The 12607-nt window shown below is 55.5% G+C and overlaps 1 protein-coding gene across 4 annotated transcripts in view; it reads left to right on the forward strand.

Moving 5' to 3' along the window:
- Positions 1-12607, forward strand: part of NFIC (nuclear factor I C) — a 74778-nt gene that overhangs the window by 5858 nt on the left and 56313 nt on the right. For 3 of the 4 annotated variants that reach the window (XM_066343488.1, XM_066343507.1, XM_066343514.1), the window contains exons 1-2: positions 684-836; positions 10368-10899. In XM_066343488.1, coding sequence (XP_066199585.1) covers positions 807-836; positions 10368-10899 — 562 coding nt within the window. In that variant the 5' untranslated portion in view covers positions 684-806. Of the gene's footprint in view, positions 1-683; positions 837-10367; positions 10900-12607 lie in introns of those variants that run through there. The other variant, XM_066343497.1, reaches the window with a different exon arrangement.

Raw genomic sequence — 12607 nt, forward strand, 5'->3', positions numbered from 1 at the left:
CCCCTCTGCCAGGGGGGGAGGAGCTGCACTGAAGCCCCTGTCTGTCTATACAGGGACCAGGGGGAGGTGGTGCAGGGGACCCCGTCTATACACCCCCGGGAAGTACATCTTTAAGGGGAAAGCGAGGCCTCTGCACACGTCACTGCTTCATTCTCCACCCCCCACCCCCGGCTCGTTTCTCCAACTTCCCGGCCAGCTCCAGGCGGGTTGAGGGGGGATCTTAAAAATTCACGTCCGGTCCCCAAATGTCCAGCAACAGCCCAGCTCCCCCACCCCACTTGAGTTGGGCAGGCGGTCCTGGGGGACCCTCTGCGGTCTCATTGAGTACGGCCACGGGTCTCCGTCCTATGTCCGGAGCCGAGCCGCTAGAAATTCGTAATAATAGCAATAATGGGGTTCATGAGGCATAAGGGGAGAGGCTCTCCTTCCTTGTTCGCGCTCTTTTTTTCCCTCGTTTCTTTCAAAGTTGGATGTTGAGAAGTGGGAGGTTCGGGTGGGAGGAGAGAGAAATTGGGGGAGAGGGGGGAGGTTGCCAGTGCCAGAGGGAGGAGAGACAGAGATACAGAGACGGAGGAGGGGACAGGGAGAGAAGGTGGGGGGCAGGAAAAGAAGAGAAAGGGAGAGAAAGACGCAGGAGAGAGGGAGGGAGAGAGCGGGAGGGAGGAGGGAGGGAGACCGAGGGAGGAGGCGGCGAGGAGCGCGCGCCGGCAGCGGCCGCGGTGGGGGGGGGGGGGGGGTTGGAAAAATGACTCAGTAAGTTCAGCGCGCCCGCTCCGGCCGGCCCTGCGCCTCCCGCCGCGCCCGGGATGTATTCGTCCCCGCTCTGCCTGACCCAGGTACGCCCCCCTGCCGCCCGCGCCGCCCGCGCCTCGGCCCCGCGTCCCCCGCATGCCAGCCCAGGAGTTTGGAAGCCCGAGGAGGCGGGACGAAAAAGGCACGCGTCCCTCTGGCCGTCCGGGCCGGAATGCCCAGAACAAGGACCAGGGGCCAGTGGGGGATGGGCTGGTTCGGGACCCCCTCCTAGACCCGACACTCACCTGGGACTTCTGCTCCGCGGCTCCCTCAGTCCCCTCCGACGCCCAGGACCTCCCCCCTCCCGGGCTTGAGGCTCCGGCTGCAGGTTCGCCCCCCGATGCAGGACGAGCTCCCCCACCCACTCGGGAAAGTCTGAGGGGCGCCCCCAAATGCTGGGCTCTGCGTGAACCCCGTGCCTGGACAGGGGTCTGCCTCTAAGAGGATTTGAGGGGGTTCTGGCTAGCCCCTGGGCTCCTCAGCACTCTTGATGTATTCCCCGGACCCTCTCCCTACCAAGGTTGCGCCCCGTCACTCTAGCCTGGGCCGCCTTTTCCCCCATTATTGGCCCACGTGTGCGTGGAGGGGGAGGGGGCGCGCGAACTTGGAGGCACCAACGGTAGGGGGAGGGGTGTTCGACGTCCCGGCTCGGTCTCCCGCTACCCTTCCAATCCCGAGCCCGGCCCCCCACACCATCCCGATGTTCTCGCCGCATCGATTTAGGGATTATTGAGCCGCCGCTGCCGGGAGGAGTCGGGAGGAGCCGGGAGGCCGGCGCTTTGGGGTCTGGCGGGCACTGCGGCGCTGCTCACGCCCTCGCCCGCCGGCACCTGCCCCTTCGTAGCCTCTCACCCCTGGCCGCGCTCCCAGGCTGAGCCCTGGTGCAATGACCGGGTGAGGGAGCTGCCCTTCCCCACGCTGCACCCGGGGACGTCCCAGCTCTCTCTTGGACAACACCCCCGCTTCTGCTGGTTTTACCTTCCAGCTTTGCCCCCTCCCCCACCGTGTCCTTGTGTGTCTGTAGGCCGTTGACATTCTGGCCTCAGTTTCCCCTGAGTTGACATGGGGCTAAGGCAGGTTCTGGAGAGAGCGAGAACATGGCCTCCAAACTGAAGTGTGGTCCTGCATGTCCTGAGGAGCACTGTGTGGAAGTACACTGATGCCCAGCTTGTGCCCCCAGAGACGGTCAGTTTCTGCCAGGGGCCCCCCTCATTCACAGTAGGATCTTTATTACTGGCCCCCTCCAGCACACACTGAGGGGCTTCTGTCTACAGGCACAGACAGTGAGGGCTGCTGCTGAAGGGGTCTCAAGTTTGTCCTACCCATGATCACCTGAGCGACCTTGGGCAAGTCCCTGCCCCTCTCTAGGCCTCAGTTTCCCATTCTGAGCAACTTTGGGGGGAGTCCCTCAAAGTAGTCATCGCTGACCCACCCCAGTCTCCCAGTTATCCTGAAGTTCCCCAATAAAAAACCAGGGTTCTAGTCCAGTTGCTGCATGACCTTGGGCCTCCCTCTCTTCAGCCTTAGCGGGTGGGCGGCCTGGGTGGTGCTGGGTGCCTCTGCCCCCTCTGCCCTTCCTGCATACTCTCTAGAGCAATGGAAGGGGGGTGCAGGCAGAGCAAGGCTATTCCAGGCTAGGAGGTTGGAAGGCCGCCTGTTGTCACTGCGCCCTGGAATTCCCCCATCACGAAGCCTCGGGAGACAGGCCTCCATCCACGTTGCAGAGAGGGGGTGGCGGGGAGAACCAGAGCCCTGGCATCAGAGTATTCATAAACTTGGGCACTCACTGGGCCTGGCTTTCCCCAGGAGCAGGGCAAGGATCAGCCAGGCGGGTAGAAATGTGAAATCACAAAAAATCAGAGGTTGGTGGGTGCAAACAGGGAGACAATGAGACTGAGACAGGCAGAGGGAACTAGAGCGCTCCCCACTGGAGTGGGGAGGGAGTAGCCCAAACACAGGGAGCTCCCCTGCCTCTATTTATTCTCCCATGTGCTTCTACTCTGGAGGGGAGTCGCCCTAACCGCCCTCCAGGTCATGCCCCTCCAGCCTCAGTTTAATCCCTTCAGCTCTTTGCAGGCTCAGCAGGGTCTGAAGTCTCCAGCTAGGGGACCTGGGAGGACCCTGACTGCCCTTGCAGGACCTCTGACTCTCTGGCTCAGTCTCCCTCTCTGACCCATCCCTTTTCTCTCTCTTTATCTCTCCTCTCCCTGTCTCTGTCTCTGCCTCTATCTCTCCTCTGTTTCTCCCTGTCTTTCTCTGATTCTCCTTGTCATTCCATCTGTCTATCTCTGTCTTTGTCTCTGTTGTCTCTCTCTCTCCATTTCTGTTTCTCATCATCTCTTTCCTCTCTTTGTGTCTCTCTCTCATCTCATCTGTCTCTCCCTGTATTGCTGTCTCTGGGCCTCCATCTCCCCCCTTGACTTGACTAATTTTACAACCTGAGTTCAGCCTAAAATAGCTCCCTTTTAGCTGATCCGACCCGGATCCTCCTAGGAGCTGAGATTTGCCTAGGGTGGGGGTGGGGGCAGCTCTGGTGCCAACCACCCTGTGCCCCCTGGCCCTGCCCACCTGAGGGGGGGGTGGCCCTGAAGGATTCTGGGAGCCCTGTCCTTGTTTCAATGGTGGTGACTCAAGCACTTTTTCACTTTTACTCTTAAGAGGAACTGTGTGGAGCAGCCGTTACTTCCATAAATCCTGCCGGCAGGAAGGCCGGCCTCCCTGCGCTTGCCCCGCTCTGGGCCTCCCTCCCTGCCTCCCTCCTGCATGCTGCCACCGCCACGTTAGTTATTCCGGGTTTGGGGCCAAATCCCTCTTGGCTGCAGTGCCCAGGATTCCCCAGGGCCACAGCCAGTGCAGTCACCAGGGCCCCCTCCCTCATTCATTCATTTTTTTCCTTCATTCCTTCACCTCAGTCCTTCTCAGGGAGGTACTCTTTTCAATGCCATTTCTTCAGCAGGGAGACTGAGGCTGGGAGAGGACCCCAACGTTTGTTTGATTTCAGTTGATCTTCATTAAGCACTTCTCATGGGGGTTGGGGAGAGGTAGAAGGCAATGAGTTTTAGGCCTGGTGTGGGCTATGCTAGGGTCAGGCTTCCTCAGCACATTTGGGCTGGGAAAGGGGCCAAGACCAGAGACAGCCGAGGCCTGCCCACTGCAGCACAGCATGGCTGATGAGACTAGGGGTTTGGGCCACTTCACACCGGGTTAGTTGGCCATACCTGGGCAGGTGGGCACTCCCTGTGTGCCCCACCCAGGGTCTGATGGCCTCTGATTAGATCCTGTAAAAGGTACAGCCTTGCTGCATGTCTGTCTCTGTATCTCTCCCCCTTCCTTCCCTCCGGGCAGAGGTGCCTCAGCACAGGGCCCAGCGCCTTGTAGCCTTGTAAATCTCAAAGCTGGAATTCTGGCCTAGTCAGCGTTCTCTCTCTCTCTCTCTCTCTCTCTCTCCCTCCTTCCCTCCCTCACTCCCTTCCTCCCTCTCTCAGTTCCTCCTCCCTCTGTCTCTCTCTCTCTCTCTCTTCCTCCTTCTCTCTCTCTCTCCTTCCTCTTCCTCTTTCTCCCTCCCTCCTATCTTGTCTGTGTCTCTGTCACTCTGTCTTTGTCTTTCTCTCCCTCTAGCTCTCTCTCTACCCCCTCCCTCTGTCTGTCTCTCTTCTCCCTCTTTCTCCCTCTATCTCTATGTCTCTCTTTTGTCTTACTGCCTGAGCTTTCCTCCCTTCCTGTCTCATGACAATAAATGTGAAATACTAAGTCCTGGGGCCTCCTGCCACATGCAACCCCTGCCCGCATTCAGGCACTTGGGTCCATGTTGACTTGCCATCAGTAGTGCAGGGGCACCCCCACACTCCCATGCACACTCATGAGACCTCATCTATGAGTTGGCTCCGTCCACCTCAGATGTACCCTAAGGTTGGGGGATGGGTAGCAGAAACTGAGGGTAGCCTCAGATCTGCATTCAAATCTGGTTCAGGAGCCTCAGAATGGAGTTTTTTCCAACTGTGTGACTCTGGGCAGGTGATCTAGCCCTCCCATGCTTCTGTGTCCTCCCAGTGCCATGAAGTGACTGGTAACCCTCAACTACTCAGACTGCCCAAGGATTCAGGGAAGCAGGACACCTCTGAGGCACAGAGCCTGGCACACAGTTAGTGCTCATAAATATTTATTGCATGAATGGATAGATGGATGAGTAAATGGATGGATGACTCTGCCAGTTGAGAGAAGACACTGAGTCTCTGTGAGCCTTAACCTCTCCTTCTATGTCCCCCAATGGGGAACACAATCATGCTTTCCTCCAATTCTTCCCCCTTCACACAGTGCCTGGTATACAGTAGGCACCAAATAATTGTAGATAGCAGTTGCCCATAAAAGCAGTTACCCCACGAGGGTTTTTCTGTTGACCTTTCCTCCCGGCCCATCCCTGTCCAGGGTCTTCCCAAGTTTGGCCGGACCAAGTGGGTACCAGCAGCCTTTGTCACAGGTGTGTGAATGGGGTCAACAGATAAAGAATGAGATTGTCCCATCACTGATCTGGATCCTGGAGACACAGCAATGAACAAAAAGTTCAAGTCCATCCCCTAGAGGGGCTACAGTTTAGGCAAGAGGATGGGCAGGAAACAAGGTACCAGGCAGGACCAGGCTGCCACTTTGGCTGGGGTGGGCTTCCCCAAAGAGGAGCTGGTGGCAACATGTGGCCCAGGATGGAGGGAGGGATGGGAGCCACACAGAATTCAGAGAGAACATACAGAGCGCAGAGTGGACATTGTTGGGGCCCCAAGGATGGTGTCAGGCCCCATGCTCAAGGGGCCCAGCAGTGGGGCTGATGAGGTCCACAGTCACAGACTTGGGTTGAAGTCCTAGCTATACTCCTTCCTGGTTCTGTGACTTTGGGCCAGTGGCTTTAATTCTCAGTGCCTCAGTCTTTCTTCCGGACAGTGAGCACAATAAATGCTCAGCCTCCAAAAGGCACAACCTTACCCCTTTTGTCTCTCTTGAACACCATGACCCTCTCGCTCAGTCCCCACCCTCTTCCCAGAGAGGGAATTCAGACATCCAGGGCTCATACTCACTTGTCAATTTGGTGGGGAGTTTTCACTGTCTAGTCTGTTTACCCTGTGGCCCAAAAGGCCCTTCACAGCAAACCTCAATTTCTTCTCTGCCTTCACCCCTCCACTCTCTCTCTCTTGTTCACCCACTTCCTCGCTGTTACCATAAAACATCAGGCATGGTCCTTTCTTCAGACCTTTGCATGTGCTGGTGCTGTTTTCTCCACCTGGAAAGCTCCTACCCTGGATTGTCATCTTTCAGGTCTTTGTTCAAGTGTCTTCTCCTATGAGAGGCTCTCCCTGACCACCTCCAGTTAAAAAAAACACCCAAGGGATTTCCTGACCCCCTCAAACTTCTTTAAATTTCTTCAAACCATTTATTCAATCTGGTGTTTTATTACATTCTTGTTGGCTTGTTTAATGTACATCACTGCCCCAGATCAGGATCTGGGTGGGGGCTGAGGCCAGGTCACTGCAGGTCCCCAGCACTGTGCATGGAGCTGGCACATAGTAGGTACTCAGTAAATGTTTGTTGAACAACGGAATGACTCTCCCCCTCATTAGATAAGAGCTGTTCATAAGCGATGATGCTCTGGGGTTGGAGGCAGGAGCAACCCTAGGTTAGGAACTCTAACTACTGCCAGATGGGTCTATGTTTGCATATGGGCTCTGCTGTTTGCCATTTCACACCTGGGCTTAACCTGGAGAAGGGGACATTGGAATCAGGGCTTTGAAGGATGCTAAGGAGTTTGGGATAAGCACTTAGGAGGTGAATAAGATAGATTCTCAATAATGTTTGTTGTTCATTGAGTGAATAAAGAAAAGAGAATCCTTCCTGGAACACTTTTGGGGTGGGAATTGGAGTTCCATGTGCTTGTGCTGGTTTGCTGCCCTGAACTGTCAGGGTGGGAGGGATATAGAGAGGCACAGGGAGGGGCACAGGCCAGTGTATAGTTGTCCAATCCATAGGGCCCAGCAAGGGCTGGGACCCCGATGCCTGTCTCGAAGCTGCTAACCTCTTTGGCCTTGAAGTCCCAGCGGGATTTCTGAGAAATGCCTAATCCTGCTCTACCCCCTCCCCTCCCTGGTTACCAGGGCAATAGACAAGTACCCTCTAATCCCCTACAGATCACAATGTCCCTTTTTCCCATTGTGCAAAATGAGAAACTGAGGCCCAAAATGGAGCAGTTATTTGTTCCTAGGTCATCCAGAAGGTGAAATGGAGGCTGATAACAGCCAGCCTCGTTCCCTCACAGGGTCTGCCTGGCAATGAGGGCCTCAGCTCTGGGACTTAGGGTTGTAGGAGGAGCAAGAGCTGGACTCAGACCCCACGGTTTGTGTGGTCCAAGCTAGGTCTGAGGGAACCCTGAAGAGCGCAGGAAAGGTTGCCTGAAGGAAAGAACACTAGAGATGGGGCTTTGAGGGATGTGTAGGAGTTTGGGAGGATTTTCAGCATCTAGCTTGCCTTGGCTGTCTCCTTTGCCCTATCAGCCAGTGAGGGCATTGGGAGGTGCCTGTGGAAGAGGCCTTAGTTGTTGCAAGTCTTGTTGGACAAAGACAGTGACAGGCCTGCCTTACCTCTGGCCTGACCTCCCAGAGAGGACAAGGGAGGATGGGGCAGCAGGTCCATGACCCAGTTACAGACTGTTTGTCTTCCTTCCTCCAGGACCAGTTAGGGTCACTGGTGACGTGGGCTCCCACCCCTGCTTGCCTACCTGGCACATTTCCCCTGGGGGGTGGAGAGGTCAGAGAAGGGGTGGGGGAGGAGAAGAAAGGAGCTGGAAAAGGTGTGGGGGCTCAGAAGGAGGAGCCCAGACCAAGAAAAGGGATTGAGGAAGAGGGGCTCAGAAGTGGGAAGGTGCTGAGAGGAAGGTGGTCAAGGAGAGGAGAGGAGTCTGGGGACTGTGGCTTGCCCCTGCTCGCTGACACTCCAGCTGCCTGTTCCCAGCTCCCTCTTATCAGGGCCCCAGTAGTCACCAGAACTTGGGTAGCAGCCACAGCCCAACATCCACACCATTGCCTTGGCATCCCCTCCACAGGACAGCGACCTGTGCCTCTATTGATTCCCCACCCCCACCACCCATTTCTCGAGCCAGATGGCCTGGGCTCTGGTCCCAGCTCTGCTGACCGGCGGCTGTGTGACTCTGCGCCAGTGGCTCCCCATCTCCGGAGCTGGCAGGCTGGGTGGTATTCAGGCACAGGACCGGCAACTCAGGCTGGACAGAGACTGGCAGGAGATGGGCCCCTCAATCTTCCCTTTGCCTCAGCAGGCCAGTGCAGTGGGGGCAGCAGAAAAGGGCTCAAGTCCAGTCTCTACAGCAGTTGTTCCAGTGACTCACGCTTCGGGGCACATTGGAGTGGGGAGCTGGGCGCACAAGCCCCTGGTGAGGGCGGGAGGCTATTTTCAGAGCCTCAGTAATAGGTGAAATCTGAGGTCATCCTCCTCCCCCAAGCACCCCATGGCCAGAGATGGCTCACAGGGAGATGAAACAGAGCAGGGAGGGTGTGCTGGTCGGGGGGATGCCATGAGCCTCCAGGTCTAGAGGTGGGACTGAGCCCAGCAGTGCCCATCTAGAAAGCAAACCAAGAGCCCAGAGCAGCTGTTTCTCTCTCTCTCTGAGACCCCATCCTGGTGGAGAGCAGGCTGTTCTGAGAAAGGGGCCTGATGGCCTTTGCAGGCGCTGGGCGTCCTGGGTTCTTAGCATCACACAGACCCTGAGTATGGGACCTAGGCCAGGTCTCCACCCCTCTCTGAGCCTGTTTTGCCATCATGAAATGTATAGCAAAGCCTTAGGCCTTTTCCTGCCCCCTGAAAGATTGAAAGCAACCAAAATAATCATAACAACAATGTCAATAATAATAGTAATAGTTAATTCAGCCTTTTGAGAGCTGGGCAGATAGTGAAGTTCATAAGCCAGGAAGAGCTATCATTCCATTTAAGAAGCCTCGTCCAGGCAAGAGTGGGGAGGTGGGACCAATGTCTTTCTTGTCTTCCTTTCTCCTTGAATGTTTCACTCCTTGAGGATGAGAAACCAGGTCCTGGGTGTTCTGCAGACTGTTCCCTTGCTAAGAAATGGAGAGAATGATGCAGTCCTCCTATCCCCTTAGAAGGGGAAGATGCTTCCCATGTGGCTCTCTAAGGGGCGCTACTGGGGCTGCTGCTTTTGTGGGGAAAGTCAGATAGATGGGCGTGGGTCCAGTCCCAGATCCTCATGACTGGGTCCCCTTTTGGGGCCTCTGTTTTCTCATTGTGGGTCCAGCAGCACCAATTAGGCGCAATGGGAGGGAGGTATTGTAGTCACAGGTTTGGGTAGTCTCAGCCTCCCCAGGCCTCAGTTTTTTCATCTGTGGAATGGCTCTGTGGGGGACAGGGTAAGGTGAACTGGCCCCAGGCTTCCCTCTCTCTAGCTCTGAACCTCCATGGCTGAGCTCCCCTGTCTCTAATGTATTCTGACCTGGTGTCTCAGGCCTCAGCTTTCCTGGTCACATCAATGGGCCTATGTAGGAGCCCCACCCTTCCATCAGCCCCTGACATCTAGGGGTCATAGTCTTGGCCTGTGGGCCTCAGAGAGTCTTGTCTGTACATGTGGTCTTTAGAAACAGCCCCTTGTTCTCATTTTTTCCATCAGTGCCAAGGGCCAATAGAAACAGCCATGGACCCCCATCTGCTGTCAACTTTCTCTGCTGAGCAGTGAGTCTGAGAAAGGAGCCCAAACACTATCTTCCAAGCCTGGTTGACTGCAGTGCTTGGCCCTGCTATCGACATTAGAGCTCACACTATAGCCTAGGGACATGATGCCAACCATCTGTTCTTGTCAATAAAGTTTTATTGGAATACTGCTATACCCATCATTTATATCTCACCTTTGTTGCATTTACAGTGCAGAGTAGAGTAGTGGCAACTAAAATATTCACTGTCTTGTTTTTTATGGTACTGTTTTTAATTTAAATTTTTTACTTATTGATTTTAGAAAAAGAGATTTTATTGTTCTACTTATTTATGCATTCACTGGTTGATTCTTGTATGTGCCCTGACCAGGGATTGAACCCCCAACCTTGGTGTACCAGGACAGTGCTCTGATCAGTTAAGCTACCCAGCCAGAGCTCTCTTTATCATACTTTCAAACCTCAGTGCTAGAAGGCAGAGAATGGATCTAGGACATCCTCATTCTCTTGACCTCAGTTTTCCCATCTGTACAATGGCTCCCCACCGGCTTCCTCCTGGGACCCTCAGCTAGTCCTGTTTTGCGGTTCAAGACAGTCTTCCATACATGTCTTCCTTGGCCTGGGCTTTCCACCTAGTGCAAACCTCAGTTTCTCCATATGGGCAGTGGGTTCTCACCTGTCTTCCACGAACTCCTGCTGGGTTCCTCCAGCTCTCTCCAGGAAGTGGAGAGGTCTACAGTGGCTCACTGCCCACATCACTGCCCTGCTCACTGAGTTTGCCTGGGGGTCTGAGCCCTAGTCTTCTGGTCCAGGTAATGGGTCCCTGGTCCCCATCGCCTCCTGATTTTCCTCCTCTCTCACCTGCAGGATGAGTTCCACCCGTTCATTGAGGCGCTGCTGCCTCATGTACGCGCCTTTGCCTACACCTGGTTCAACCTGCAGGCGCGGAAGCGCAAGTACTTTAAGAAGCACGAGAAGCGGATGTCCAAGGATGAGGAGCGTGCAGTGAAGGACGAGCTGCTGGGTGAGAAGGCCGAGGTGAAGCAGAAGTGGGCTTCGCGTCTGCTGGCCAAGCTGCGCAAGGACATCCGGCCTGAGTGCCGCGAGGACTTTGTGTTGGCCATCACCGGCAAGAAAGCGCCGGGCTGCGTGCTCTCCAACCCTGACCAGAAGGGCAAGATGCGTCGCATCGACTGCCTGCGCCAGGCTGACAAAGTGTGGCGGCTGGACTTGGTCATGGTCATCCTCTTCAAGGGCATCCCCTTGGAGAGCACCGATGGCGAACGCCTGGTCAAGGCGGCGCAGTGCGGCCACCCAGTGCTCTGTGTGCAGCCGCACCACATCGGAGTGGCAGTCAAGGAGCTTGACCTCTACCTGGCCTACTTCGTGCGGGAGAGAGGTGAGCTGGGAGGAGATGGAGTGCTCCAGTGTCCAAGGGGGAAGGTGGGCTCTCACAAGGCTGCAAGGTCCAAAGGAGGAGGCGGCATATGTAAGGTCTGATGTGGTAGGTGGGGCCAGGCATAGTCGAAGGGAGGAGGCAGACCAACAAGAGGTCTGAAGGGGAAGATGAATTTATGGGAGGTTCTGGGGGGTTGGTGGGTTGTGGCAAGGTCCATGGGAGGAGGCGGAAGATGGAGTAGGCAGACCCAAGCAAGGTCCAAAGGAAGAGGCAACCTATACTAGGTCGGAATGGGGAGGCTGACCTTTCCAAGGTCAGAGGGAAAAGGCGCCCATACACTATAAGGGGAAGGTGGGTGCAAATGGGAGGGCTAAGGGGGGAAGTGGCCTACACTGGGGTCAGAGGGGTTAGGCTCATGCGATGTGAAGGTCTAAAGAAAGGAGATATGGTGCAAAGAGAGTCTGAGAGGAGGGTCCAGTGCATCCTGAAGACCTAAAGGCAGAGACAAGCTTGGCTTTGATGTCTGAGGGGGTGGCAGACCCTTGAGGTCTCAGATGAGACCCTGTCCCAGAAGGTCTGAAGGGCAAGATATGGATGGCCTTGTTGGGAAAAGGTATAAGAATGCTGGTGTGTGCACTGTGAACACTGGTTGATTGACTCTCAGATCTCCGGCAAAGGCCTGATGGGGCACACATTTGTGCTATGAGTGGGAAGCTGGGGTGCTATGTGCCTTTGGCTAGGTCACCACCCTCTCTGGTTGTCAGTGTCCCTAGCTCTGGCCCCTCCAGCTGGGTGTTTGCTGGTTCTGTGGTCAAATGCCTGAGGTTGAGACTGGCAGGGTTTTTGAGAGTGGGGGAAAATCCATGGCAACTTGCTGGAAGAGGAGGTATGACTGAGCTGAGCGCTGTAGGATGGCTGAGCAGTGATGGGCATAGAGTATCCCAGGTGGTCAGCCGCCTAGGCTGAGATATGGAGTCCAGATGTGTGGTCCAGACTCTCAAGGTCATAGGTGCTGGTAGCCAAAGCCAGGGCCACTGCTTCCTATCTGTGTGTCTATATTCCAAATGCAGCCCCTGTGTGACTTTGGACATATCACTGTTCTGCACCTCAGTTTCTCCCTCTGTACAATGGGCATAATGGGCCATGCTGACTCATAGGAATGGTTTAAGAATTAGATGAGGCCATGGAGCTCCAGGTCTCCAGGGTGTGTAGATAGGAGAGCCAGGCAGAGTTTCCCTGTCTTGACCTTGATCCATTGACCTTGACCCCATTTACCCACCCCTATCTCCACCCCCACCCACCCCTACCAATTAGCAACAAGCCCACTGGGGCCAGCAGTGAAGCAATGTTGGAGGCAGGTCATGGAGGCAGAGAAATGGAGGAGGTGACTGTCTTAGGCAGGGGGCAGGGGCTGCCTTGGCTCATTACAATGCAGGGCCAGGTTTCCCCCTCCACATTCGTCTTCTGCACCCAGCCCCACCCCCACCTCCTCTGAGCTGAGCTGATAAAATTTTGAAGCAGAGTTTTCTGCCAGCATCAGCACAATCTCTGGGCATCTTCCCTCCCCCATTTGACCCCCTCCCCCATCAGTTCAGCAGGCAAGCTAGGCCTCCAGGCCTCCCCAGACACCTTCAAGCCCCACTGCTAGCCTTTGCTGGCCAGTCTGGTCAACCTCCTTGAATGAGTGCCAGTAAAGGTCATGGCTGCA

This window comes from Saccopteryx leptura, chromosome 1 (assembly GCF_036850995.1).
Source record: "Saccopteryx leptura isolate mSacLep1 chromosome 1, mSacLep1_pri_phased_curated, whole genome shotgun sequence".
In the NCBI taxonomy this organism is placed as follows: Eukaryota; Metazoa; Chordata; class Mammalia; order Chiroptera; family Emballonuridae; genus Saccopteryx; species Saccopteryx leptura.